Raw genomic sequence first — 27,771 nt, 5'->3', positions numbered from 1 at the left:
AGCTCTGCTGTTATGTGTCACATTCACATATTTGTCTTTGTCTCTTGTAGACGTTGCTAAAATTCTATTTCTGCCATGGAAATAATCTTGTGGTTCTTATACACCTCCTAGATTCCAGCAGGCTATAGGTCAGCAATTTTCAGGCCAGGACAGAAACCAGCATCTAGCTGGGAAGTCATTTACGTAGTTTGATAGGCAACTGTTAGTGAGGGAGGGAGGGAGCACCAGCCGTTAGGCCTCAGCTCCCCAGGCGCAGCTCTATTTATAGTAGATGCTGTAAGATACATGCCCACAGGTCAGCATTTTCCCTCCATTTTTCCATAAACATGAACCACTTGAAAAAAGGTAGGCAGACCTCTGAAGTGAAAACTCAGCCACTCAAAAATGTCCAAAGAACCCTGCTGCCCTAACCAGGAACCCAAGCAGGCTTTCAAGAACACACACTGCTCAAGAGGGCAGTGTGTGCATAGGGGACTATATAGGCCAGCACCACGTTGCTTGTGCCTTCGTCAATGGATGTTCGTGGATGTTCACTTCTTAGTTGGACCGTAACACTTGCAGTCTTTTTGCATTTGTTAAGAAGTTTGGCAACAGTGTTGTGTGTCTGTATGATGACGTGCTTGCCATGTTTCCTGTTAAAGTGCATCGCAGCCATCCCGATCCAGCCATGAGAATGATTTCTATACCTTCTTCTTTTGTCCAAGGCATTCTTATAGGCTATCTAAAAAAATGTTTAACCTTTTGATCTTTTGTTAAAAAAAAATCACAAAAATACTCTGCTGTCATGGATATCAAACAATTGCAAACAAAACAAAGGTTTATAAAAAAAACTCTTTGTTAAATATAGGTGTGCAACAATTATTGGCATCCTTTTAGTCAATACTTTGTGCTACCTCCCTTTGCAAAGATAACAGCTCTGAATCTTCTCCTGTAATTCCTGATGAGGTTGGAGAATACATGGCAAGGTATCTGAGACCATTTCTCCATACAGAATCTCTCCAGAACCTCCAAAAATTCGAGGTCCAAGCTGGTGGACCCTCCTCCTCTTCAGTTCACCCTACAGGTTTTCTATGGGTTTCAAGTCAGGGGACTGGGATGGCCATGATAGGACCTTGATTTTGTGGTCAGTAAACAATTTTTGTGTTGATTTTTATTGTACGTTTTGGACCATTTGTTCTGCTGGACGATCCAACCGTGACCCATATTAAGATCCAACCATGGTCCTTTCTGGCAGAGGCAGTCAGGTTTTCATTTAATATCTGTTGATATTTGATAGAGTTCATGATGCCATGTACATAATAAAATGTCCAGGTCCTCTGGCAGAAAAACAGCCTCAAAACATTAAAGAGCCACCACCATATTTAACCATGGGCATGAGGTACTTTCCCATATGGCTACCTCTTTGTGTGCGCCAAAACCACCTCTGGTGTTTATTACCAAAAAACTCTATTTTGGTTTCATCTGACCATAGAACCCGATCCCATTTGAAGTTCCAGTAGAGTCTGGCAAACTGAAGACGCTTGAGTTTGTTTTTGGATGAGAGTAGAGGCTTTTTTCTTGAAACCCTTCCAAACAACTTGTGGTGATGTAGGTGACTTTGGATTGTAGTTGTGGAGATTTTCTGACCCCAAGACGCAACTAACTTCTGCAGTTCTCCAGCTGTGATCCTTGGAGGTTTTTTGGCCAATTGAACCATCCTCTTCACAGTGCGTTGAGACAATTCCAGGTTGATTCATAACATTTCCAGTTGACTGGAACAGCACTGATGATTAAACTATAATCCTAAATTAATAATAAATAAATAAATAACCTCACGGTTACTCACTGCCATATAGTTTTACTTATGTTTACTTTGATCGTAGCTTTTTAATTAGACATTACAGATCTTACTTGTACCACCACTGTTTATCACCATTTATCTACATTGTATGTGAGGAGCAAAGTGGGCTTGTTACAAATAGCTCCCATTATAATTAACGACAGAACTTACACTGCAAGCGTGCGAAAATACAGCATATAATGACAATAAACTTGAAGTAAACTAAACCTTTTAAGCAGTTCTCACCAGTTTTCCTAACCCCTTGCACAAAGTGAAGCATTTTGGATATAAACATGTTTGTTCTTGTGCATAACTGTCATGCTTCCCTGCTACACAAGCTCCGCTTTTTAAAGTTTGAAGGTTACAGTCTTCACGGCATTTAATATAAAATGCTCCCATGCCTTAGAGGACTTGGGTCGCACACTTTTTTCCGCTGTCACTTGACGACTACGCCCCCGTCTGATGGTGACTGAGGTCATGTTGAGCATAAAAGGTAACGCTGACGTAAACAGTAAAATAAAGAAATTAATTTTTGTTGACTCTGGGTATTCTGCCTAGGAAAGGGGGAAAAAGTAGACACTTAATGCATGGGTAGATCTATGGCAGATCCACCTTTCTAACAACACAGTCCCTTTCTTACAGTTCCAGTTAGGAAAAGTGGCTCATACAATCCAAATAGTGTGACCAAGTTTTGTCTTGTTGATAGCTTGATGGACAGCAAAATGCTATCAGTTTTTTTAACTGTCTGCTCTTAATAGTATTTGTGCCTCTAAACACTATTGTTTTCATACTACCACTGTTCACTGTCTAACTGAGTATGTTGTTTATGACGAAGTGAGATTGTTTGATTAAACACATACGATCAAATATAACTACCTTACGTGCAATGTGACTATGAATGTAATGTAACTATGAAGCACAGTCATCTGACTGGTGGATTTGTTGCAGGGTTTTGATCTCAGTGTACTGTAGATTTGAAATTTATAGTGTATAAAAATGTAGATTTTAACATGCATGTATTTACCCGATAACATATAGCTTTATCCCCTAGTATATAGGTAGAATTTACCCACTAGTAAAAAGCTCTAAGAATATAAAGATATTTATTCCATTGTGTACAGGCAGTATATAGGATTGGCCCCATAGTATATCAAGATGTATCCCATACTGTAGAATTTACCCAGCAGTGTATACCTCAGAATACACAAGACAGGTTCATATGAAATGTATGGTGCATAACGGCACCAAAAATTCTGATATGTTGACATAGTATGCATTCATTAGTACAATTATAAAGTCTGACTTTGCACTTTTTTGTTTTCTCTGTCTCTATTTCTCATACTCTGTCTTGTCTGAGGCAAATGGTGAAGCATGCAATAGGAGGAGCAGTGGAGATGCAAAACCACAGCTTTTCAGTTTCCACTTTCCCATTGCTTTCGCTGCCTCAAAGACAGATGAACCCAGGGACCTGTATTCTGAAAAGCAGATAGTTTCCACATGTAACCACAGTTCTCTTTTTTCTGCAGCATGGGCGACTGCAGGGCGTCTGAGGTTCAAAGACAACAGCGGAGTGTCCTCTAGTCTTCAGTGCAGACTTCTCTTGCCCTTTGTATCAGGGCCTCAGTCGTCTGCCATCAGTCAAACAGTTCTCAGTCTGTTCTTAAAAACATCCGCACTGGCCTTGTTAATGGCTTCCAGTGCAAAGTGCTAGTGATGCATGTCACAGATCTGACCTTTCCTGGGGGAAGGGGGAAGCTGGATATTTTGGTGGATGTATGCAAATAGCATGGGGCACAGATGATCTCTGAATATTTGTAAGCCAATAGAACAGAGACTTGTGCTAGTCTGCTCACAAGAAATTGCTTTGTAAAAAAGCATGTTCTAAATGTACACAATTTCAAGACAAATCTGACCTAATTGATTGATTGCAGCAAAATCTGTAAAACACTATTGCTGTTTATCGTAGCATAAAACGTGTATGTTACTACATGAGAGTACAAACACACGGTAAGTGAATTTGAGGTTCTTTAGCTTGTTCTTGTCTCAGCTAAAACATTCCCTAGACATCATGATGATGAGTAATGATGACAACTGAAAATGTTTTATTAGGGGAAATCCAAGAATCATTGACAGAGGTCCGTACGTGGATCTTGGACTTAACGAGAGTAAATGCATAATGAGATTTCACAACAAGGGACAATAACAAGATGGCATACATAGATGATTAATCAAAGGCTTAAACCAGAACAGGTGAACACATTAGGGTAATCAACCAAGATCAGGACATGGGACGGAAACAGGACTAGAACAGGAACAGAATCACATGGTTGTGAACTCAAAACGAAACAGATTTTATGGAAAGCCAAATGTCATTATTTGCTTGCATCATTACTCCATTATAAATTTAAAAATGGCGTTTTCTAATCACCACCGGAGATTAAGATAATGCCACTAGGCATTAAATAAACACATGCTGCAGCCGAATATCTCTACTACCCTACTACACAGTAGGCGAAAAGCAGTATGCCAAAGGAGTCGTATGTCCGAATTCTCCATATTCATAAAACAGTAGGTGAGAAATCCCCGGATGACCTACTGCTTCCACCTCAATTCTGCAATATGGAACAACTGGACACTGTGGATACTGTGCTATCCCATAATGCAACGGGACTGGCACGGAAGACCTGTCAGAATCCACGCCGAGTACGTCCAGATTGTATTCATGCTTACTGCTTATACTGATCAGTATGTACTGTATCAACAGCCAAGCAGCAGGCACTGAATCGAATGCAGTAGGTACTGTCACAGTATGCGATTTCAAATGCAATATGCCATTAGGCATTATAGGCTCATTAGTATGCTCATTACAAAGCTCCTCCTCTACCGTCTTTGGGGAACCTATGTCAAGTCAGCTCATTCAATCAGAAATAATGCTGATTACTAATAATGCACCAATAATGGCAAGAAGGAACTTTGTTTTACATTGCAAGCCTAACTGCACCAAAACCTTACCTATTTAATGATGACTGAAGGACATCAGGTCCAGGATTATCAGGTCATTTATTGGCTTTCCAGAAACATCCATCATGCTGGGAAACTCACTCAAATACCCTACATTTAGAGCTTTTTTTATGGCATTTTGCAGACATGCTTATCCAGAGTGACTTACATTTTATCTCGTTTTATGAAGGTTAAGCCTTGTTCAAGGGCCCAACAGTGGCAGATTGGTGGTGCTGGGATTTGAACTCACAACCTTCTAATCAGGAATCCAGTATCTTAACCACTGAGCTACCACTGCTACTAAACCCTATACCAACATGCCATGTCTGAGATGTTGCAAAATACAGAAGAAGACCAGACATACCAGAAGCTGTAGATTTCCAACATTCAGTCATATTTAATTTGTGTTTATTGAGAAGGGTTTTGAACCTGAAGGATTGCGGTTATGAATGCAAGACACATTACTACAGTGATACAGCCACAACTCCACTGGCTGCTTGTAGGATTTTTTTTTCAGGATTGGTGAGTGGACTGGCCAAGAAGGCATTGTTCCTAACTGACTCTGAAATGCACATGCATGAGGTGTAGATGTAATTGTGGTGTGATCTGAATATCAACAATAGTATTTTCTGTAGATGAAACTGTAAACATTTTAATATTTAACTAACATTTCAATACTCTCTTGCCACCAAAAAGATTGACCACTGCTCCAGCTAATTACTCAGTTACAAACTACTTGGTTATACAGACGGATCATATCACATTCCCCCCCCAATTTTTCCTAGCTAGCTTGGAGGATAAACATTTACGGTTAGGTGACTAGCTTATGTGGTTGCTGGAGGCTAAACTTCTCTTTCTTCAACAGTGCTACAAAATTAAATCCTAGCCTTGATTTGCTGAGTCTGAAAGCTTTTCCACCTTTTCAGAGTTTAGTAACAGTTGCTCCTAAAATCTAAAGAACCATTCAGTGGTTAAAACCTCAAGTTAGGAACGCTTATTTTAAACTTATTCTCACATCACTGAACTACAGTCAGCTTTCTAATTCTTAGAAAGAGAGTAATTTCAAATGTAAATCAGTCATTTTTCTAGTGAATCCAATAACCACAGAAATGTAACAAGGCAGCATGCTTTCACTCAAGCCTTATTTTCAGTATTCCGTCAGACTGATTCTGAAATTATACCATCTCCAGGCATTTGTGATATTGATATGATTGGAATTAAAGCTTTCTTGAATGTCTTCCAGTATACTGTAATCCTCCTTGCCAGATTTGGAATGACATCCTTTAGACTTCTAGTCCAATGCTTCTTATAAAGTAGTTTAACCCAGATGGTGAATGTTTTTTCCAATGTAGTGCCAGATTAAAGTCTTTTATCCTCAGCACAGATTTAGAAGCTTTAGCATAGGGAAGGTATAAATTAAAGAGGCTGTTCAAAAAATCTGTAACCATTTGAGCTTGCTTAATTTTAGGTAGAACATGAATGAGGAAAATGAATCCTGAAATATAAAAGAATGAAATCCTATATCCTAAGATGATGCCTCAACCAGTCCTAATCTTATAACTCTATTGTTGTTATATTGTTAAATATATTGCTATTGCTGTAGAAGTGTCAAAAACATTCCAGACGTTATGTTATTTTGAACAAATGGTTCAAATTTGGTGGTGCAGCAGGTAGGGTTGTCATTTGACAGCTCCATGGTTCCTGATTTGATCCTGAGCTTGGGTTACTGTCTGCTTGAAGTTGTTTGCATGTTCTCTCTACATGGGTTTCTTCCTAGTTCTCCAGTTTCCTCTCACCTCTCAAAAACATGGCAATAGGTGTATTGGCTATGCTAAATTGCCCCTAGGTGTGAACGTGTGTGTGCATGGTGGCCTGGATGTATCTAGGATGTATTTTCACCTCACACCCAGTGTTCCCAGTATTTGTTTTGGATCCACCATGACCTGACCAAGCTAAAACGGTTAATGAAGATGAATGCTTAGATGAACAAAATCTATGAATGAGCCCATCTGATTCATTCATAGCATGCTCACATTTACACACTCCTGTTGAAACAGGGACGTAACTGGCTGTGCCAGTGGGACCAGATCCAGTGAGGATGGAAGGATACAAAGGAGAGGGCTTTGTACATGGTGTCATTTACAGCACTCGTAAAAGGCACCAGACTGTTTCATGTGAACCCTTGGCCTTTTTTATCCCCCCATCTGTTCAATGTTGAAGGAACAAGTATGCAATTGTGCAGTTAAGTGTGTGGCTTTGGACAAAGAAGTCTTAGACTGACTTGGCTGTGTGCTCGATATTTACAGTATACAGTGCCTTAATATTTAACTTCATTTAACTTTTCCACATTTTGTTGTGGACCTGGAATTGAAATGGACTTAATTGGTATATTTACCATTTGATTTTCACAATATGTCAATATTTGAAGGTGCAAAATACTTAAAAAAAACAGAAAATTGTTGGCTTCATAAATTTTCAACCTGGGTCAATATTTGGTAGATCCACCTTTGGCTCCAACCACCAATTGAAGCTCCAAGTCTTCTACTACATGTCAGCTTTGCACATCTGGATTCTAATATTTTTGGCAAAATTGCTCAGGATCTGTCAGAGTCCATTAGTGAACAGCAATTATCAAGTCTTGCCACAGATTCTCAATTGAATTTCATTACAAAATATTGGTCTGTGAGGATGAATATACTTTGTGCACTGAACCCTTACACTTTGGCTGCCTGGCACATTGGTGAACTGCTTATTCACAGAAACACAAGCTTTCTACGAGCAGTGAAAATTGGAGAAAGCTCTTAGTGAAAGGGGAAAGAAATTAAAGTTACGGGGAATTCTGAAACAGTTGCTTTGGTAAAACAACAGCAGCATGCATTTGTGTGTGGGGGTCTGTGAACAGGGTCTGTGCTGCAACAACTGACATGGTAAGAACTGCTTGTAAGCACACATGACAGAAACAACTGTCAACTGTGCAAGTGGTACTATATACAGTCTACACCCATGGAAATTGTTGACTTTCCATGGAGTTGTTATCTTTAAAACAGGGCCTATTAATAAAGTTGATATACTTGAACAAAACCACAAGGAAAATTAGCTTTTTCAAACATTTATTCAGATATTCTTCTGTGGAAAAAGTACACCCTTGACCTCAGAAGCTAGTATTGCCCCCTTTAGCAGAAATAACTTGTAGGCATTTTGCATAATTGTCCACTAGGCCTGCTGGAATTTTTGTCTACTCTTCCATGCAATATTCTTTCAGTTGCAAGATGTTTGAGAAGTTTCTTGCAAATACTGCCCGTTTCAAATCAGAACATTTCAATGGGATTTGATTAGGCCGTGCCATAACCCTCCATTTCTTCTTTTTGATCCATTCCTTGTTGGATTTGCTAGTGTGTTTAGGATCATTATCCTTCATTTATAACTTCAACTTTCGGGCAGATGGCCTCAGATCATCTCCAAGCACTCTTTGATATGATGTAGAATACATAGATGAATCAATGTATGCAAGCTGTCCAGTCCATGAGGCAGTGAAGCAACCCCAAACCATAACATTTCCACCACTGTTCTTCACAGTTGGTATGAGGTGCTTTTCCTGAAAAGCTGTCTTTGGTCTGCATCAAACATGTCTACTGTTACTGTGGCCAAACAACTCTATCTTTGATTCGTCTGTCCAGAGCACATTATTCCAAAAGGCCTGGTCTTTGCCTATATGCTCATTGGGAAACTAGTCTTGCAAAGGCATTTTCCTACAGTAGCATGCCTCACATGCAGGTCAAATTTGTGCAGTCTTTATGATTGCAGAAGCATGTCCTTTGATACCAACAGTTGCAATGCTTACTTTCAGATCCTGTGATGAAATCTTGGGGTTCTAGGAGACTTTTTTTGCAACAGACAGTCTGCCCTTGGGCTGAATTTGCTGGGATGGCCAGTCCTGGACAAATTGTTAGAAATCTGCACACAAATTATTTTCCTTACAGTGGAATGATGTATTTCAAATAATTTGGAGACATTTTTAAATCCCTTGCCAAACTCATACGCATCTAAAACCTTTTTTCTGAAGGCCTTACAGAACTCTTTAGATCTTGGCATGATGACACCACACACCTCAATAGCAAAGGGAACACCAGACACTAGATATGAAAGGTTTAAATGAGACAGTTTCCACCTGCACTCCCTAAGCCAAACCACTGGTGATCAACCATTGGTGATAGGTGTTGGATAACCTTTTTTGCTTCAATAAAAGTAAAGAAAGAAAAAACAAAGGCAACCTAAGTAAACACACTGTGCCGTTTTTCTATGTTGTATTTCATTTGAAGATCTAAAACTGTTTAGTATGAAATCAGGATCATTTGTGAAAATTTTTTTAAAAGTGAATCAGGATAAATATTTTTTCACAGCACATTTCACGTATCCACTGTATCTTATATTTGTCTTTATAACACAGTCCTGTTAAATTCTCTGTTCTAATTTGTCAGAAGGTATTTATTAACGTTGTATATCAGCAGCTCTGATTTGCTGTAATTCAGATTACAGGTTTATAATACTGAGCTTGTTGTAATATGTTATAACAACTCATTCACTCATGATTGATATGGTGATTTAAGCTTATTTAATATTTATGGAAGGAGTCTCCAGTGTCAATACTTTGTAACATTCAGAATCCCTGTGTCCCAATTGGCATACTATCCGTACTAAATAGTATCCGAGAAGAGATTTGTGTCCCAAATTGTAGTATGTTGAATTGAGTATCCCAAAGGTACCCTGATGGTCTGCTATTACCAGTAGATCTTCGAAGTGTGGATCCGTGGACACTTTTGCAGCTAATCTTGCTCACAACTCCTTGTGCGAGGGGAACAAAGTTTTTTTTTTACGTGTTTTTTTTTCCCACCAAAATCAAGGATGCATTTTAGAGAAGTGTAAATGAAATCTAAATCAAGGGAATGATAAATTAAATTGTATAGCATAAATTATATAAGGAATAATGAATGAAGAAAAGCTGAAATGCAGTGTGGAGTTTGTTTATGGTGACAGTGTTGTCTTGCGGGCAACAACATTCTCTTCCAATACATGACGTGTTAGTATGTCCAAGTACTTCCATACTCTTTTAATACACACTCAAAAGTATGTACTTTTTCTTTACAAAAAGAGTGCATACTTTTAGCACATAGTATAAGTATGCCAGTTGAGATGCAAGATACGCTAGGAAGATTCCAGTGATGATTTATCTGTGTCTATCTGTGCAGAAGACAGACAGGGCTCAGTTTTGCCATGATTGCTTAACGTAGCAGTGTGTCATGCCCAGTGTGGGTGCTGGATTCTATTTCTGTGTTTGTGTATGTGCTGCAGATGTCTGTGGCCCAGAGGAAAGGGGACGGAGTCAGCACACTCAGAGCTGAAGCTTGGCATGAGCTCTTGTTAGCTCCACGGCCTGACGTTCCCATGAGGCTAATATTTCTCAGGCTGAAAAGAGGCAGCCTTCAAATTTCTAAAACAGACCTCATAACATTAGTAACGTTTTGGTCAGTTAATGTCCACTAGAACACAGATTAACTCTCCATGGTTCAATGGATATGTATGTAAGTTCTCTACAAATAGTAACTTTTTACCAGCAAATTGTACAGCTACCATCATGCTAGACTGCAGATAATGCCATTACAAACTGTTTTCCAGGTGTAGCACTTTTTTAAATATGCTACTTGATTTCTAAAAATGGGCAGGTCTGTTTTCAAAAATATGCAAATCGGAGTAAATTTATTTACGTTTTCTGATAAACTACTAAATGCTGTGACTCCTCTTTTAAAAGTCCATTAAAATCAGTTTTCCCAACGAAAAACAACCCTGATGTGTTAGATGGCGTTTAACCATAGCTTATTGTTCGTTTAATAATCTTAATATAATCATACATATTATTCAGTAACTACTAACAGGTGAAACTTACAGAAACGGACTATCGATAGGAATTTTTCATACTGTTGAATTTGAGTCATGCACAGAAGTGTGGTGTGAATGCAAGTGAAACTGAGCTCCAATACTATAATTTGATTGGAATGTAAATTATAGAATAGTGTCACTTGTGGTACATCGAGTACTGCGGCATCTCATGACTGCAGAGTTCCCGGTTCGATGCTGAGCTCGGATTACAGTCTCGGTGTAGCGTAATATTCTCCTTGTGTTCTCTGGTTTCCTCCCACCTTCAAAATACATGGCATTAGAACTGGCTATGCTAAATTGTGAGTTTTGTGTGTGTCTGTGTGTGTGTTTGTATGCTGTATTCCCACCTTGTGCCCAGTGTTCCCTGGAAAGTCTCTGGATTCTACTGAACAGGATGAAAATATATGTAAATCATAGCATGGTATAATGTAATGATAATGATGCTATAAAATTTCACAGTGATTTGAAATGCCATCATTTCAAAATTGTAAAATATTTCTTCAGTCAGTACAAAATTTTGCCCGTGTTGGGTGTATCATTGCGTGAAGAGTATGTGAAGAATACTGGAATACAAAAGGATTTCCTACTAGGCATGGGCGGTATAGACATAAAACTATATCACAATATTTCATGGTATTTTTTGCAGTAACGATAAAAATGATATGAAAATAGTAACGTTCAACATTGGCCACGAGTCACATCACCATACAGACATTGATCCAGAAAACTTCAAACTGAATCCTGACCATCATCAAATACTAAACTATACCAATTAAGTAGGCTAAAAGATTGAATATGAATTTGATTCACATATTAAAATTCCAGTGAAAATGCAAACACCAATATTCGCTGGATTGATAATCTAACCCCAGGAAAAACAAATGGAAATGTATAAAAGTGAACCACTTTCATGCATATTATGGAGGAAGCTCATGTATTTAGGGATTAATTCTTCTTCCTCGTCTAGGGTCCCGTCTTGCTTGTTCTCATTCTGCGTCAGCAACTATATCTTCAATATCGTGGGATGACAAATTCTTATCAAGGAAGAATTGTCCCAGTATATCATGGACGATACGATATGTCACAGCCCTACTGCCTACCCAATAATAAACTTCTTGTATTATATTAAGCTTAAACTGAAACACTTAAATAGACTATGAAACTTATTTTAATCATTATTTCCCTTATATAATAACGTATAAAAAGAATTCAGACTCTTAATCTCTTAATTCAAATAAAGCATTCTTTCATCTCAAGGAACCTACTTCAAATCTAAACACATAGAGATGAAGCCGGTGCTATGTTTATACCCAGTGTATATAAAATGGATTTAGATTAAACACTTTGCATTTACTATTTACCATGTACTCTAGGTAATTCACTTCATTTGGATAAGCGGTCACTTTCCCCATCATCTCAGGAAGGTGGTGTACATAATACCTGAAACTGTTTCGTGTGTGTCCTCACCAGCTTTTTGAATGTTTTAATGAAAGCTTTATAAGTCATAGATGTGGTATGTGTTTTCAGATATTGACATGAAGAAGGATATAGAGGTGCTGATAGCTGAGGAACGTGCACAGATCATCTGTAAATATGATAAGGTAAGAAAGTGTTTATTTGTTGTTCTATGTTCACATGAATTACGAATATTACTAGATATGTTATATATATTATTTATTTATTTATTTATTTATTTTTACATGTAATGTATACTTGCAGGAGGAGGAGCATACTCATTTTTGATCGCTTGAACAAAAATCTTCAACCATGGAGAGAACGGGTGTCTAAAGATAAAGTTAATGTAAAGACGTGTGTGTGGTGTGTGTGTGTGTGTGTGTGTGTGTGTTTGTGTGTGTGCGTGCGCCCTATAAAGCTGATGACCTGCTGTTCCTTTATTTATACAGAGAGTTTTGTGAGAGTGAAATCGTCATACAAAGATGCTTTAGACTCATGCTCTGGCTGTTGCTTTGTGTTGTTGCACTGCTCCTGAAGCACAAAATGCCCGTATAAACCTGTTATAGCATCATCACAAAAGAGCTGGAGTGCGTACTGCTGGAAATGTTTGTACTTGCCTTAAAAGTAGGCTTTCATTTTTGATATGGAGCTGTTTCATGTAATAAGGTGCTAGGATACATGGTGTTGTTTTCCTGTTACAACATCCTGGTTTCAGTTTGCTTCAGCAATCTTCTAGAAGATATACGATATATCCCCTCGAAAAAATTATTATTTGTTCTAGTGGTGTCATTGCAAATGGAATTGCACAGCTTGATCGTTTTGGACACACTTCCAAGAAACATTTTGTCAAATTGTCCCTGAACACGTGTGTGCATGGTGCTCTGCAATGGACTGTCATCCCTTCTAGGGTGTCGACCTACAGTTCATAAGTTTACATACGCCTAGCAAAATCTGCAAAATGTTAATCATTTAAATCAATCAATCAATCAGTCAATCAATAAATAAATAAATAAATAAGAGGGATCATAAAAATTGCATTTTGTTTTTATTTAGTGCTGCCCTGATATTTCACGTAACAGATGTTTACATATAGTCCACAAGACACAATAATATCTGAATTTGCATACAAATGAACCAGTTAAAAAGTTTACATACGCTTGATTCTTAACACCGTGTGTGTTACCTGGTTGATCAATGACTGTTTTTACGTTTTGTGATAGTTGTTCACGAGTCCCTTGTTTGTCCCAAGCAGTTAAACTGCCCACTGTTCTTCAGAAAAATCCTCCAGGTCCTGCACATTCTTTGCTTTTCCAGCATCTGTAACCCCTTTCCAGCAGTGGCTATATGATCTTGAGATCCATCTTTTCACACTGAGGACAACTGAGGGACTCGTACACAACGATTATAAAAGTTCCAAACATTCACTGATGCTCAAGAAGGCAACACGAAACATTAAGAGCCAGGGGGGTGCTAACTTTTGAACAGGATTATCGGTGTAAATTGTAATTATTTTGTCTTCTGGGAAACGTGTAAATAACCTATGTAGCATCTGAAGGGCAGTACTAAATAAAATTTTGCAAGATGTATTTAAACTTATGACCTCAACTGTAGCTCATGCCCAGTGTTCCTGGGTTAGGCTCCAAAAACACAGCAACTCTGGCTAGGATGAAGCAGTTAATGAAATGAATGAATGAATGAAAGAAACTTTCACTTGATCTTCTTTCAAATCTGCCATCCTTACAAATAGACTTGACCGATATATACTTTGTATAGTGCGTCATATTTTTTTAATGGCCCGTTAAACAGAATTATGCATTTTATGAGAACCTAATATTGAACCACATTGAAAAAAAGGGAATATGTGGCCGGTCAAATTTAAGAAAAAATATTATGTTTCTTATGCTTTCATTGCATTTATTCATTTTAATTTAAGCAAGTATCTAAACTACTAGTTCAATTATATAGAGTGTGTCATCAAATCCTGCAGTATTGATTCAACTCCGTTATAAAATCTCTCAAGGATATTGGTGCTGACAGGAAGAAATGTCTACAGTATTCATTTCATTTCATTAGCTCATGATAGCGTAGTGCGTCATGTCGAGTGTGCAGTGTTTGATTGTATTAAAGGGCTTTCAATATACCTGATCAAATCATGTTGGCAGCATGTTGTATAGCAGTTGGATGTAAGAATCACTGATACCTGATACTGATAGCAAGAGAGCAAGGATTTAGTTTTTACATGAGAAAGCTGTGATAATACAGTATGTGTGCTTTATGAGGAGTTGAGGCAGACTGGTATAAAACTAGTGGCTGGCTAAGTTTACAGCTGATTGCCGTTTAATCCTGTTTAACATCTCTTTAAGTCATCCTCAGTTCTTAGCTAATATTTTTAATATTTGTTAGTGCATATAAAGTTTGGTAAGTTTTGCGATTGGGTTTGTTGTATTAGTCTATGTGTATCACACTCCGTTTCTCTACAGGTTAGCCCTTTGTAAAGGATTTAGGCCGGTGAATAGGCAGTAGGAAAAAGTCCACCAATGTGCACAGAGCAGTCTATGTGATCGATTTGACCATGACATGATTGTGGCTTTGGCAGTATCACTGCTTTTATTTGTGTAATTGGAAATTGGGAACTGTCTGGTCTCTGGGCTATAGTTCTGTCTGATGGTCTTCCTGTTCCTATCCTCAGCAGAGGGGCAGACATCCATTTCTGTCCCCATCAGCCACTGAAATTGATCCACACTGACTAAAAAAGCATTTAAAGCTCAATGTTGTTGAACATATTGGATGAGATGAAGGATAACTTTTGAAGCGATTTTGGACATCCTATGGTTCTGTCGTCCTGAATAATTTCGATTAATAATTATCTCAGCATTAAGGAAAATAATCATTATTATTTTACCATTATTGTGCTTTGACGCTTCATGTTTAACAGCTTGTCATGCTGCACTCGAGTCAATGCTGCCCAAACATTAGGATGTGTCTCACCATGTGTGCTGGTTAGGACACAGCAGTGACCACTTACTTTTTCAGTGGCCTTCGTTCCAGAAGTGAATTTCCCATTCGTTTTCTTCATAGACTTTCCAGCAAATTCTTCGGTAAAGAGTTTAAAGCATCAAACCAAACCAAACTGCTGAGAGATGACTCATGAAAATGATTTCAAACCAAAAAGCGATTTGAAAAGGCAAGGGTACAAGACTGTGAATGATGCTATTGAATTGCTTTCCTTCCATTTTTAGCTGCTTTTTTCCAACACTGTTAGACATCGCCTAGAAAATTATACCTCATAGTATTCCTAGCTGATATCAGAGATATTATGTGCCATGTTCCCAAAGTGATCTTTTCAGCAAAAGTCGTGGCCCAATCCCACGATGCAAGACATTGTGTGGTTCACATGCCAAATATTTCCATGGTTACAGTTACCAGCCTTTAATTTGGTGGGTTTTAGGATGGGATTGTGGATAATGAAATGAAACTTCAACAATTAAATGCTATTTTTATACAAACATAAAGCTAAAGGTTTCCAAGTGGGACAATAGAAAACAGTTTGCTCTGTTGTCCTGGGACTGCAAGTGCAAATCCCACCGATCCCACAGCCATCCATTGCCGGAAGTCCGAGAGAGCAAAACTGGCCATGCTCTCAGGTTGGAGAGATGACATACTCTCTTTCTCAACCCTATCAATCACCACGACACTAGCTATGGGCATGGACATGGGCATCTGTGAGCTCATGCATGCAGAACAGGATAGATAGTGATAGTAGATAGTGCTTTCCTCCGAGTATGTGTTATGCCACCCTGTGACACAGCTTGAGCAGCAATTTGAAAAGGTAACAGAGGTAGCATGTGATAGCCTTCTCCTTCCCCAGTTGATAGCTGTCATATGATGTGGAGAGCTAGCTGGTAGGTGGCAATTGGCAAAGACTAAATTAGGGAGAAAAATAAAAAAAGCTGAAATCAGACTGACTTATGGCTTCTACTAGAGTGATTATGCCATTGTTTAACAATCTTATAACCCACTGAATTCTCTGTGTTTACTTTCAGAACCTCACTGTTTGCTTTGATAAGACAAATTACCACATCTTTGTCTCTCACAGTATTAATCCAGGAATACATATAAACACTACAGGGCAATGCCAATGCCGTGTCAATCCCTTGCATGTGTTTGTCCTGTTCTAACTCACCTGAGGCAGCTCGTGACAGGTTCAGTTATCACCTGATGAATAGCTTCTACATTAAGCAGGTGCCCTGTACTGAGACTAAATGCTCAGATTAAAAAGTGTATCTTTATTTCTAGTCCCTCACACACCCACAGGCTTACATGACATATTGTTGCTATGGTGTGATATGGTATAGTATGAATTTTTATAGTGTTTTAGTTGGCTGTGGTATTACATGATACAGTATAACTAACACTATCAGCATTCCAGTGTTTCTTGGCCTTTGACACCATTATGAGTTGAACATGTGTGTTTCAGGGCAGGGAGGAGGGTGTTGAGATCGACCCTTGGGAGGATGCCGACTACAGCATTTACAAGGTCACGGATCGATTTGGCTTCCTGCAGTAAGTCACCTAGTCATCACTAAAACACATTTTTATTGAAACGGCTCTCAGGTGACCCATAAAATTTCTCACAGCACAGTGTTCTGTCTAATCTAGACCATCTTAAATGTTATTTTTTGTGCTTTGTGTTGCATTTTAACAAAAATAAATAAAGAAAAACGTTAAATAATAATAATTAATAACAAAAAAAATAGATGAAAAGGTCACAGCTTAACTCAGCTTAAATGAATTTTTTAAAATTTTGATATTAATTAATGAATTAATACAGACCATTATTGTGAATGACAGTCTTGGGCATTAAACTATATTTTTCCCTAAATATCCTAAATTTCCTGTAACAATTTTTATTAGAAATATGAGTAAAATGATATGTAAGGATTAAAACACTTACGAGCATGTTGGAATATGAAAATAATCAATGACGGGGTGCTGTGATGTGTTCTGACACAAAGCGGAATTACTATTACCACCCAAATTGATTGATTATTTTCCAGTAACAGCATGGTCTGAAAGCTTTTATTCCTCTTATACCACGGACATTTACCAATGATTACAATTGCAGCTTATCATGTTACTGAGAAACTGGAAAGTGCAAAATTCTCTGAAGACTTACCTGTGGTGGAACGCTTACTGACTATTACACTGTTACTCAATAATTGCCTTCTAATAGAAGGCTTCACTTTATCAACAATTAAAACTATTCTTTGATAAATACAGGAAACAACACATTTAAAAAAATGTGTTTATTATTAGGCTAAGTTTATGTGGTGTTTGCCGTGCAAGTCCCTGCGAATGAGCTGTTATTATAGAAATGATAACATATTAAAACGAGTGCATAATTATAAATGTGTGATATGAATTAGTGCTGCAATACTGTCAGAGCTAATGTTATAGAAAATTAATCAACAGCTTCTGATCCATCAGCTTTAAGAACTCAACAGTGCTGTGGTATAAGATGTAATTATTATTATGTATATATAAGATATATACATAATAACCATTACTCTAAATTGAACATACTTCAAATTGAATTTTGTATAGACAGATAAATAAGTAGAACTTGATATCATTATGGTGCAACACATTAATGTGCGTTACTTTAGTCGTTATTTTGATTTTTTTTTTCTTTCAGTGAGGAAGAGCTTCCCACTCCAACTCTTCTTGAAGAGAAGGTAAGAAAGAGGCAAATTAAAACAGCTCTGATGAAAACCTGTTTTCCAAATGTAATTATGTACTGCACAACAGCTCAGAACCATCATGAATCATAATAACCCCACGTGTGCAGCCGAGGCCAGGCGGTCCGTGACATCTTTAGACGTGTGTGTGTGTGTGTGTGTGTGTGTGTCAGTATGATGGCAGAAACAGCTGCTTGGTCTGGAGTTATGCTACCATGTGATACATTCCATGCATGCTGGGAGCTGATGTTACTTCCCTGATCTGTGATTGTTGTTAAACTAAGACCCAATGTTTTGAAGGTTTAAAATAGGTATAAATCATGGAGGAAGATGAAGCATGAAGTAAAACTAAATATTTGTTGAATGAGTGATTTACAGAAAAATAATAACCATATTGCAATAATTAATAAAAACAATCATTCCTATTAAGCTAAAAATATCCCTGCTGGTGTATAATTTTGGAGTAGTACATTTACCATCTGATTTACAAAAGGTTTGTGTGTGATAACACCCACTAAAAAGTAGCATACAGCATGTTGTCCATTTTGCATGTTTGCTTTAATTAATATGCACTTTGGGGGTCATAGCCAATGTAAATATATTAATTTAGCACATGCAATATGATTTATTAAGTCTGAATGAAAGTCCCCTGAGGAACATGTGCAAATTAGTACAACCGAAAGGCAGGTATTATAATGGCAGAAAAAAATATTACCCTATTCACTAAGTTTTAACAATGAGAAAGCTTATTAAGAGTGTGCATATAAGATTCTCAATAAGATAATGAAATATTTCTGCAGCAAAGTTGGTTTCATGCTAGATATTCACCATATATTTAATTCTAATCACAACAACTTTTATATAGTGCCAGTGAAAAAGTGGGCATTCATAAGCACCTTTTGTATTTTTTGACACCTCATTTAATCATCATTAAACTGGACCTGCAGTTATGTCATGTTTTAGTTTCATGTTTCAGTTAGTTAGTTTCAGTTTTACTGTTCCTAGATATTCTTAGCGATTTGAGCTGGCTGTGGCTAGGAAAAAACAAATAGAACATACATAAACCTCAATTTCCATATTGTTTCTACCCCCTACTTTGCACTTAACATCTTTCATGCAGTTATTTCTTGGGAGTCATCTGCAGCATGCCCACTTTAGCACGCACAATTTATTTCATAGCGCATGCAAGATATCACAGCTGTAATTAGATACTTATAAATTGTGTTTATGTAGCTTCTTGTAGCTTTGGTGTATTGCTACTGTTGCTTATTTACATCCTGCATTCTTACCCTCGTAGAAAAAGCAGCTGGAGATTGAACGCGTACAGAAATGGTTGAAGATGGTCAAAAAATGGGAGAAGTACAAAAACAGTGAGCGGGTGAGGTCCAGCTACCTTTTTAATTATAGCTGAGAATAAAGATAATGGACAATACTGCACATGTTACAGACCATGGTCTACTGCAGCTCTGTCAGTCTGTTGCACACACTAAGCACATTTTTATGAAGATGAGCCTTTATCTCCATGAGGGGTCTACATGACTCTTCCATGATCTTCTATACTCTTCTGCTGTAGTTGATGAAGAGGGTGTACAAGGGGATTCCACTTCAGCTGCGAGGTCAGGTCTGGAGCCTACTACTGGATGTGGAGAAAGTTAAGAAGGAGAATGAAGGGAAATATGAGGTACACACAGAAGCAGATGGATGATTGTACACTATGAGGCAGCAGCACCTGGCAGGCTGATGCTGTCTAAGGGCTGTATTAAGAATTGCGTGTGTGTAGTGAAGAGTGTTATGTTGAACAAATTGCTATTCAGACGTTCCTTTTGACTCAAGTACTACAGACTTACAGTTGGCAGGAGTTCTGTGCTCTGGGCGGAGTTTGCTGAAAACTAAGCTGCATCTCATTTATGCAAGATCCACTCCTTCAATTTAATTCAATTATTATTGTTGATATTGCCTCAAGCGGGAAATAGTATCAAGTACAGCACCACTGTCTGACAGTTTTAACCACAGTATTTCACCCTGAAACACTTTTTTAACAATATACATGCACACATACTGGAATTATATTCAAGGACAATATAAATTAGATGTCATTAAGAATTAATTAATCGTATGAAGAAGCGCATGAAAGAGATTGCAGAACACGGCAGCTTAATAGCAGATAATAAATGCAGACCAAATTTTGATATCATTCTGGAGCTCTACCTACTTAAGGTGATCTGTAACAATAACAAATGACTGCTTGGTCAGCTTATCGATTAAACTGTGGGGATGTTAACGCTGTACCAAGAGCTATTTTACAGGCTTGCAGTCAATCAACATGATAACATCCTTATCATGACAATAAGCCTTAATATAATCGCAATATACTGTATTTTTATTGGCCCTTACTTTTATGATACATCGTATTAGATTTGACAGCCCATATAATAATAATATTTCCCGTTTTTCTATCCCTGGATTTTTTCTGGTTTAAATTATTACAGTTACTTAAAAATGTTTTTTTTTAATGGATTTTTCTTACTTGAATTAATCCAAGTAATACAAAAATATACAAAAACATTAGAATTTTTTTTTTTTATAAGGGGTACTTGGTAAATTGTTGCCGTATGGCAACAGTGTGCAATTGTGGAAAGTATCATAAGTCAAAAATAACACAAAATGTTTGAGATTCCAATTCCAATTACTGCATTTTCAGACTATAAGTTACAGGGGGTTTTTTTCCACCTAGTAAGCATGTACAAGTTATGTCTTCTAGAAAGGAATTACAGTTGTAAAAGGTGGATTTACTAACTCAAAATACATACAAAAATTAGATCCAAACATGTTTTGGGTGAAGTATCTTTTGAATTCTTTCTCTTGAATTCTTAATTCTTTCTCATAAAAAATAAAAACATAAAATTTAGAAAATAAGGTGCAATCGCAAAATGTCTGAAATTACAACGGAAATAAACATAAATGTAAATATGTAAATATACTATTAGAGAAGCCTACTGCCTTTTTTACTGTGTAGGCCTGTTTTGGTTCATGAATGTATAAACTTGTCTAAATGACAAAAAAATAAATGTTAACTTATCTCAGATAGTGATTAATTTTTTGTCCTTTTAGTTTTGCCTAAATATTTAAATTAAATTAATCAAATTGTAATAATAATAATAATAATAATAATAATAATAATAATAATAATGATTTTTTTAAAAGTGTAAAGTGTAAACAGCACTTCCTGGTTATCTGCATAAACCACCCAGAAATTGTAATAATCTGAATAAGCCACCCAGAAAGCACTTGTGTAAGACGAGTCTAAAAACAAAGGACTTGTAAATATTGATGTATCTTTTGAACTTAAGTCAACAACTCTGAATATTCCTGTAAAAACTGCAGTTGTTTGCTTAGAGCAACAATACAGTGATCTTTTGGGGAGCATGGCTGTTTCAGGAGGTTTTGTGTATGATCTAAAAACAGACAGACGGTGGACAGACACAGCAAAGAAAGGGATGAAACAAAACATGTTTCCGAGACCATAATAAAGCCAGGAAACTGCTGCAAATGTAGCAGTAATTTGGTACAATTAATGTAAAAAATACTAGCTATTAAAATGTGGCTAATATGCAGCAGTGGTCACCTAGCAACTTATGTTTAAAGCTACAGTATATTAGCTATACCTGTTCATGCACGTCACATTTACACAAATGGTACGCATTAGCTATGTAACACTCCATATAAATATGCAACAATCCATTTGTGTAGACGCTAAACCTTAGCCATGAAATAATTGTCATAATCATTTTCCAGACGTTGAGAAGAAGCAAATAACGTAAATAAATATATAAATAATGTTCGTTTAATACATAATGGATATGTTACAAAGCTTTGTTTTGTTTTGTAATGAAATAAAACTGGTTCTTTTTTCCCACAGAGAATGATCGAACAAGCCAAGATCTACTCCACAGAAATTAAACAGATTGATCTTGATGTGAACAGGACCTTCCGAAACCACATCATGTTCATGGATCGATTCGGAGTAAAGTGAGTCCATCATGCATGAATATACTAAAATGAGTCACAGTCTAACAGGAAACATCAAGTTCATAGGAATATGTGTAAATGTTCAGATGTAGTAAAAGAGCTTAATGAGTCATTTAAAGAAACACACAACACCCATTTTTTTTGTTAGTCAAGGCTCTGTTCCCAGTAGCTTTATGGTGCTCTTTCAAGTCTGCACTCTGATGATGGAAACAAAGTGCGGACTTTATGATGCACTAGTCCTCGAATCCTCAAGGGTGCACTCGTTTAAGATCCCCAAATTTGAGACACAGACTTGATTTTGTTGAAATGACTGACTTTCTAGCTTAGTGTACTTGAGTATTTCATACGGTATGACATACTGCATACATGAGTACTGCATCTGATACTGCATACATGAGTATGACACATGGTACACACTTAACTCTTCGCTTAAAATCTTTGCTTTGTAACTTCTCTCATTGATCCAACACAGGTTCATGGGAAATTGGGACAGCACAGCTCTGGACACACTGTTGTGCTGAGTGATAAGATCGATAGAGACTTTATTCATCCCCTCTGACATGTCAGACGTGGTCAATTCTTCTCAGTTTTATGAGCACGTTGTTTCTATAAAGTGATGTGTGGGGTGCAGCTTTATTATTGCTGTGTACATGATTAATATTACAGCAGCTAAATTTACTAATTAATTCTGGCTATGTAGTGCACTATAGATAGCCATTTGGGATTTAGCTTTTCTGTTTCCAGCTATTTAAACAGCTGCACTAGGACTTAAGTTAAATAGCTGTCGCGTTATGACCTAATGAACAATTAGAGAGGAAATCCCAGACACATCACAATTAAAGCGCAGGTGTGAAATGTGTAATGGCAATAATGACTTACTGGGGATTTGCTCAGGCACAGTTTCTAATATCAAATGTTATCTCTCTCGCCCACCCCTCTACACTCACTATACACTATGTTCTGCTTTCACACACACACACACACACACACACACACACCCTTGTGGATAAGCCTCCTAAAGTACATTTTTCAAATCTACAGAAATCCAGCATGGACTCACTCTTTATGTAAAATGTTACTATTATATGTATGTGCAGCAGGTTAATATGAACATATCCAGCTGCTGGCATCCAGTATCCTGGCAAATGATGACTAAAGTAAAGCTTCAGATGTCACTCAGATTTTAAGAATCAAGGATTTTGACCAAGAAGACACATACTGATGACTTCACATGGCAGTTACTGATTAAAAGGCATCTTGTTCCACAAACCAAAAAAGAGATGTTCATACAGGAACATCTTTTAATGCTAATTCATTTTCACAGGTTCGCAGCTGGTTGTGTTGCCACCTCACAGCTCCAGGTTCCCATGTTCGATCCTGAGCTCCAGTTTCTGTCTGTGTGCAGTTTTGGTGCCTTGTGATGAATTGGCATCCTAACTAGGGTTCCCATAATAGAGCCACCAGGATGCTGAGCAGGATATAGTATTTAATGAAGATGAAGGATGTTCTACATAGGTTGCAACACTAATGCTTTAAGTTAAATGAGTACCAAAAGACATTATGAAGACACATTTGAATATCTTTTTAGTAGTATAGACAACATCACCAGGGCTTTCGTATGGTGGCTGTCACGTAATGTAGGCGCAGGACAGAAGCAAGTGCAGGTATGGCAGTTTAAGCAAACATTAAGGAGTACAAAGGATCAGGCAGAAAACAAAGTCCAAGACAGGCTAGGGTCAAACGATCAGGCAGACAGGCTAAACAAGGCAGAGCAGAGGATCAAGGTCAACAGGGTACACAAAGTCGACAACCAGAAAAGAAAAGCACGAGATAAGGCTTGGAAATACGACAGAGACTTGGCAACTGAGCGTAATACTTTGCGAAGTCATAGTGTTCAAAAGGTCTCTTATATAGCGTGGTTGTGAGAGCTGTGAATAGGATGCAGGTTTGCGTGATTAGAGTGAATCTGAGTGTTCTGGGAATTGCAGGAATTGCAGGCGGCCATGTTTATAGGTTGCCGTGCAGGATGGGAAATGTAGTCACTGGTTTGCTGTGATATGACAGTGGCCCATAAATGCAGAAAATTTTTACAAACTTTAAAAAAAATTTAAAAAAACCCCAGCAAATTAGAAATCACACCAACATTAACTCAAACGGAAACGGTATGTCCTTGTTGCTCACAAGCTCATTGCTGATTGGACATAACATTTGATTATCAAAAAGAAAAAGAATTGCTCTCTTTCAGTCTGTTATCTAGATTAGTCGAGTGAAAAGACGTCATATGAAGTTACAATGTTAAAGTGAGATAGTGAGGAGTAATTCTTCTGAATAATACGTCCACATACTCATATTAATGCTGTGCAAAGCAATGAGCATTTGATGTTCAGCAATGTCCTCCGCTTTTTGTTTGAAGTAAATGTTGATTTATTTCTGAGTTGCTGTTGCACTTTTGGTTTATTCATTCATTTTGCACTTACCACTTACTCTCCATACTTTTCCGTGAGAGATAGCTGTCAACTCGGCTTTACTGTGGAGCACATACACAGTACATAGAAGCTTATGAGTGCCCTTTTGTGTCCCCAAAAAAAGAAATTGTGGCACACTTTTGGTAATGACATTAATACTGGTACCTGACTATAACCTGGAACACACTGCCCTCTTAGAGAGTGTGAAAGTGTGTGTGTGTGTGTGTGTGTATTAATAGATTACCTGCATAACAGGGTTGACTTACCTGAAGCGAGCTTCTGTGTACTAAGCTGTTGGTCTGATTACGATATAAAATATGTTTTTTGTACTTGTTTATGTGTGTGTGTGTAATTATAATTTTTTCGGATTGAAGTGTTAGTTCATTTTCTGATTTCTCTCTATGACAGAAATTCTGGTGATTAATTTAGACAGTTTTACATCTTTTCTAGAAAAGAAAATAGGCCACGTTTGACCTCGCCTGGAAACACATTTGTTTTTGACATGACATTGTAGAGTTTTTCTAAAGAAAAAAAAATATTCACATTCGGACCGACCGCTTGTTTCCCAAGTGTGCAAGAAACACATTGACGTCACAGGAGGCTTTATAGATCGCAGGCCTCTAGAGTTCAATGGAAAGTCTTTCACATGCAAACTGTCATTAATGCCCCAACATATAAGGAAGGTTGCAGCTATGATTTTAGCTAAAAGGAATCACACTCCACCTCAAGAATTTGGCTTTCTGAATTGCAGAGCACTTTTTAAACACGGGGCTATGTAATAGAATCTGTCGAGGATTTGGAGTACAGCAGTGTGGGTTTTTTGAGTGTATAAGGGGATTTCTGTGTCATTAATGGAGACGGAATTGGCTCTGATACTGCTGAATGAACTGATTTGCTTGTGCTTACTGTTTCTATACAGGCAGAAGTCTCTGTTCCACGTGCTCACTGCTTACTCCGTATACAACACGGTGAGTGCACAGCTGAAAGTAATTGCATTACTGAAGATGTCTATGCGTGTGTAATGGATGTAATAGAGGCAGGCAATGGTGAGAGGAAGAGTGCGCACAAACTCAGAACTAATAGAAAGAGCATTGCAGCATATGCTAGCATACAGATTTCATTCTCATGCCAGTTCTCTGTGTGTGTGTGTGTGTGTGTGTGTGTGTGTGTGTCTACAGGATGTGAGCTACTGCCAGGGTATGAGTCAGATAGCTGCCATTCTGCTGATGTATATGAATGAGGAAGATGCATTCTGGGCCATGTCCCAGCTCCTGACCAATCAAAAACACGCCATGCATGGTGAGCCCTTCTCATTGCTTAGATGTTTCCTAAATACCAAGCACCATATTCATTTCAGTATTTAGTGTTTGAGGACATTTGGTGGTTCAGAATGCTGATTTCACAGAATTATTTAGTATTGATTTGGAGATTCAGTTTCAATCAAGATTTATCTGGGGTTTTTTTTCCCCCCAATAGGCTTCTTTATCCCTGGATTTCCCAAACTGCAGAGATTCCAGAACCACCATGATCAGATTCTGTACAAACTCCTCCCTAAACTGAAGAAGCATCTGGTAGTAGAAACTATTGCTTTTCCCCCACATTAACATGTATGAAGGATATTATTAATTCTTATGTCTTTTGACTTAATTATTAGAATTATATCTCATGTTTATGTGGCCTCTCCCGTGTTTTCCTTCTCACTCACCAGGACAAGGAGCAGATGTCCAGCGGCATTTACAGCACTAAATGGTTCCTGCAGTGTTTTATTGACCGGGTGAGTGTGCACCACGTGCAGCCCCACACACACATGGACATTCCTGCATGTTACAACAGACACTGGACATATGTTTCAACATAAACATGTGCTACAGCAAATGACTGCTATTTATTTCCAGCAGATAAGAAGAATCCTAAACAGCTGATGCTTCTGTGTATAAGCATAGATCTTATTTATTGAACTCGCGGCACAATGATGCAGTGGGCAGCACTGCCACCTCACATCTTCAGGGTCCCTGGTTCGATTCTAAGCTCAGGGGTCTATGTGGAGCGTTACCTTTTCTCCCTGTGTCTGCATGGGCTTCCTCTGGGTTGTCCAGTTTCCTCCCACTTTAAAAAAATACAAAAAAAAAAACATGCTGTGTCGACCATTTGTTCCATGCCGGAGAAACGTGAAAGCCTGGCTGGATTAACGCACACTCCTCGCATACCGTTGATATGAAATTTTTATTTGTCTTGACAGAAACAAAAAGATGAATGAAGAGTTGCTGATAATTAAACCTTAACATTAAACTTAACGAAAAACTGCTTGTTGTGATTTGGCGTGCAAGAGCGTGGTCAAAAAAGCTGTGTTTCCCAGCTCTCCATTTCCGTCAGCCCCCTCAGAAGGTTAACCTACGTCACATATACCTTTTTCTATTACACGTGACCTATGACATCAGAGCAAACACCTTTGAATACAACAAAACATAATATAATCCAAAATAATAAATTATAATTGCTCATTGTCATACCAAAAACCCCAAAATTTCAATTTTGCATAAAAAATAACGAATATGGCTATAACACATGCCGCTATGCTAAATTTCCCTTAAGTGTGATTGAAGATGGACTGGCATCTTAATATACTTAATAATACAAAATTTATTGTTAACTAGCCTGTTAGTGAAATTTTTACTCAATATGAATAATTATTGCTGTCTAGTTTACATTAGCTGAACTAGCTACATTGACTGACAACATTAGCACAGTGCTGTGCTAGCTTAGCTAATATTCCTACATGAGGATGTATTGACATTTTGGTAGCCTGGTTGACCTCAAATGTACAAAGAGCCAATGATATTTTCACCTGGGTGCAAGCAGACACTTTTGTTTCAACACTTCAAGATTAGAAATTTTGTTTCCAACCAAAATTTGGCAATGGATTGAGATTATTTAGTCCGCACAGGGTTTCTGATTTTGTTGCGGCCAAAAAATGCTTGATTTTGTTGTGGCTTTTTACAAAATTTGCAGTAGAGAAATTGCATTGAATTGGCAAAATTGCACAAAATTGTTTTGCACAATCTTTCAGAATGATGTTTGTTGGTAAATGAGACCTTTTATCTGTGCTCATGTTTGATGTACGTGAATGAAGGATGGCTTTGACTGAAAGCGCATTGTGATGATGTTACATGACGCATTACTTCTCCTAAAAAATCTGTGGTGATTTTGAAAAATTGCAAACTTCTCAGAATATTGTGTAGTTTGCTTGATTTTGCATGAATATATCCTGGTGGGAGTGATTATTATTACAATTAATCCTTGTACAGGTTAAATTCAACATACTTGATGAATC

General features: G+C 37.7%; 1 protein-coding gene across 2 annotated transcripts in view; it reads left to right on the top strand.

Moving 5' to 3' along the window:
* si:ch211-288d18.1 (USP6 N-terminal-like protein) overlaps positions 1–27,771 on the top strand; it is a 42,457-nt gene that overhangs the window by 6,922 nt on the left and 7,764 nt on the right. Inside the window, exons 2-11 of one of the 2 annotated variants that reach the window (XM_053616539.1) lie at positions 12,281–12,354; positions 16,686–16,771; positions 17,904–17,943; positions 19,244–19,324; positions 19,520–19,627; positions 21,866–21,975; positions 25,360–25,408; positions 25,619–25,739; positions 25,917–26,011; positions 26,149–26,214. In XM_053616539.1, the coding sequence (XP_053472514.1) occupies positions 12,289–12,354; positions 16,686–16,771; positions 17,904–17,943; positions 19,244–19,324; positions 19,520–19,627; positions 21,866–21,975; positions 25,360–25,408; positions 25,619–25,739; positions 25,917–26,011; positions 26,149–26,214 (822 nt within the window). In that variant the 5' untranslated portion in view covers positions 12,281–12,288. Of the gene's footprint in view, positions 1–11,731; positions 12,355–16,685; positions 16,772–17,903; positions 17,944–19,243; positions 19,325–19,519; positions 19,628–21,865; positions 21,976–25,359; positions 25,409–25,618; positions 25,740–25,916; positions 26,012–26,148; positions 26,215–27,771 lie in introns of those variants that run through there. The other variant, XM_053616538.1, reaches the window with a different exon arrangement.

The sequence above is a fragment of the Ictalurus furcatus genome, chromosome 27 (genome assembly GCF_023375685.1).
Source record: "Ictalurus furcatus strain D&B chromosome 27, Billie_1.0, whole genome shotgun sequence".
Taxonomy (NCBI): Eukaryota; Metazoa; Chordata; class Actinopteri; order Siluriformes; family Ictaluridae; genus Ictalurus; species Ictalurus furcatus.
Note: the sequence above shows the minus strand (reverse complement) of the source record. Positions and strands in the feature narration are given on the sequence as shown.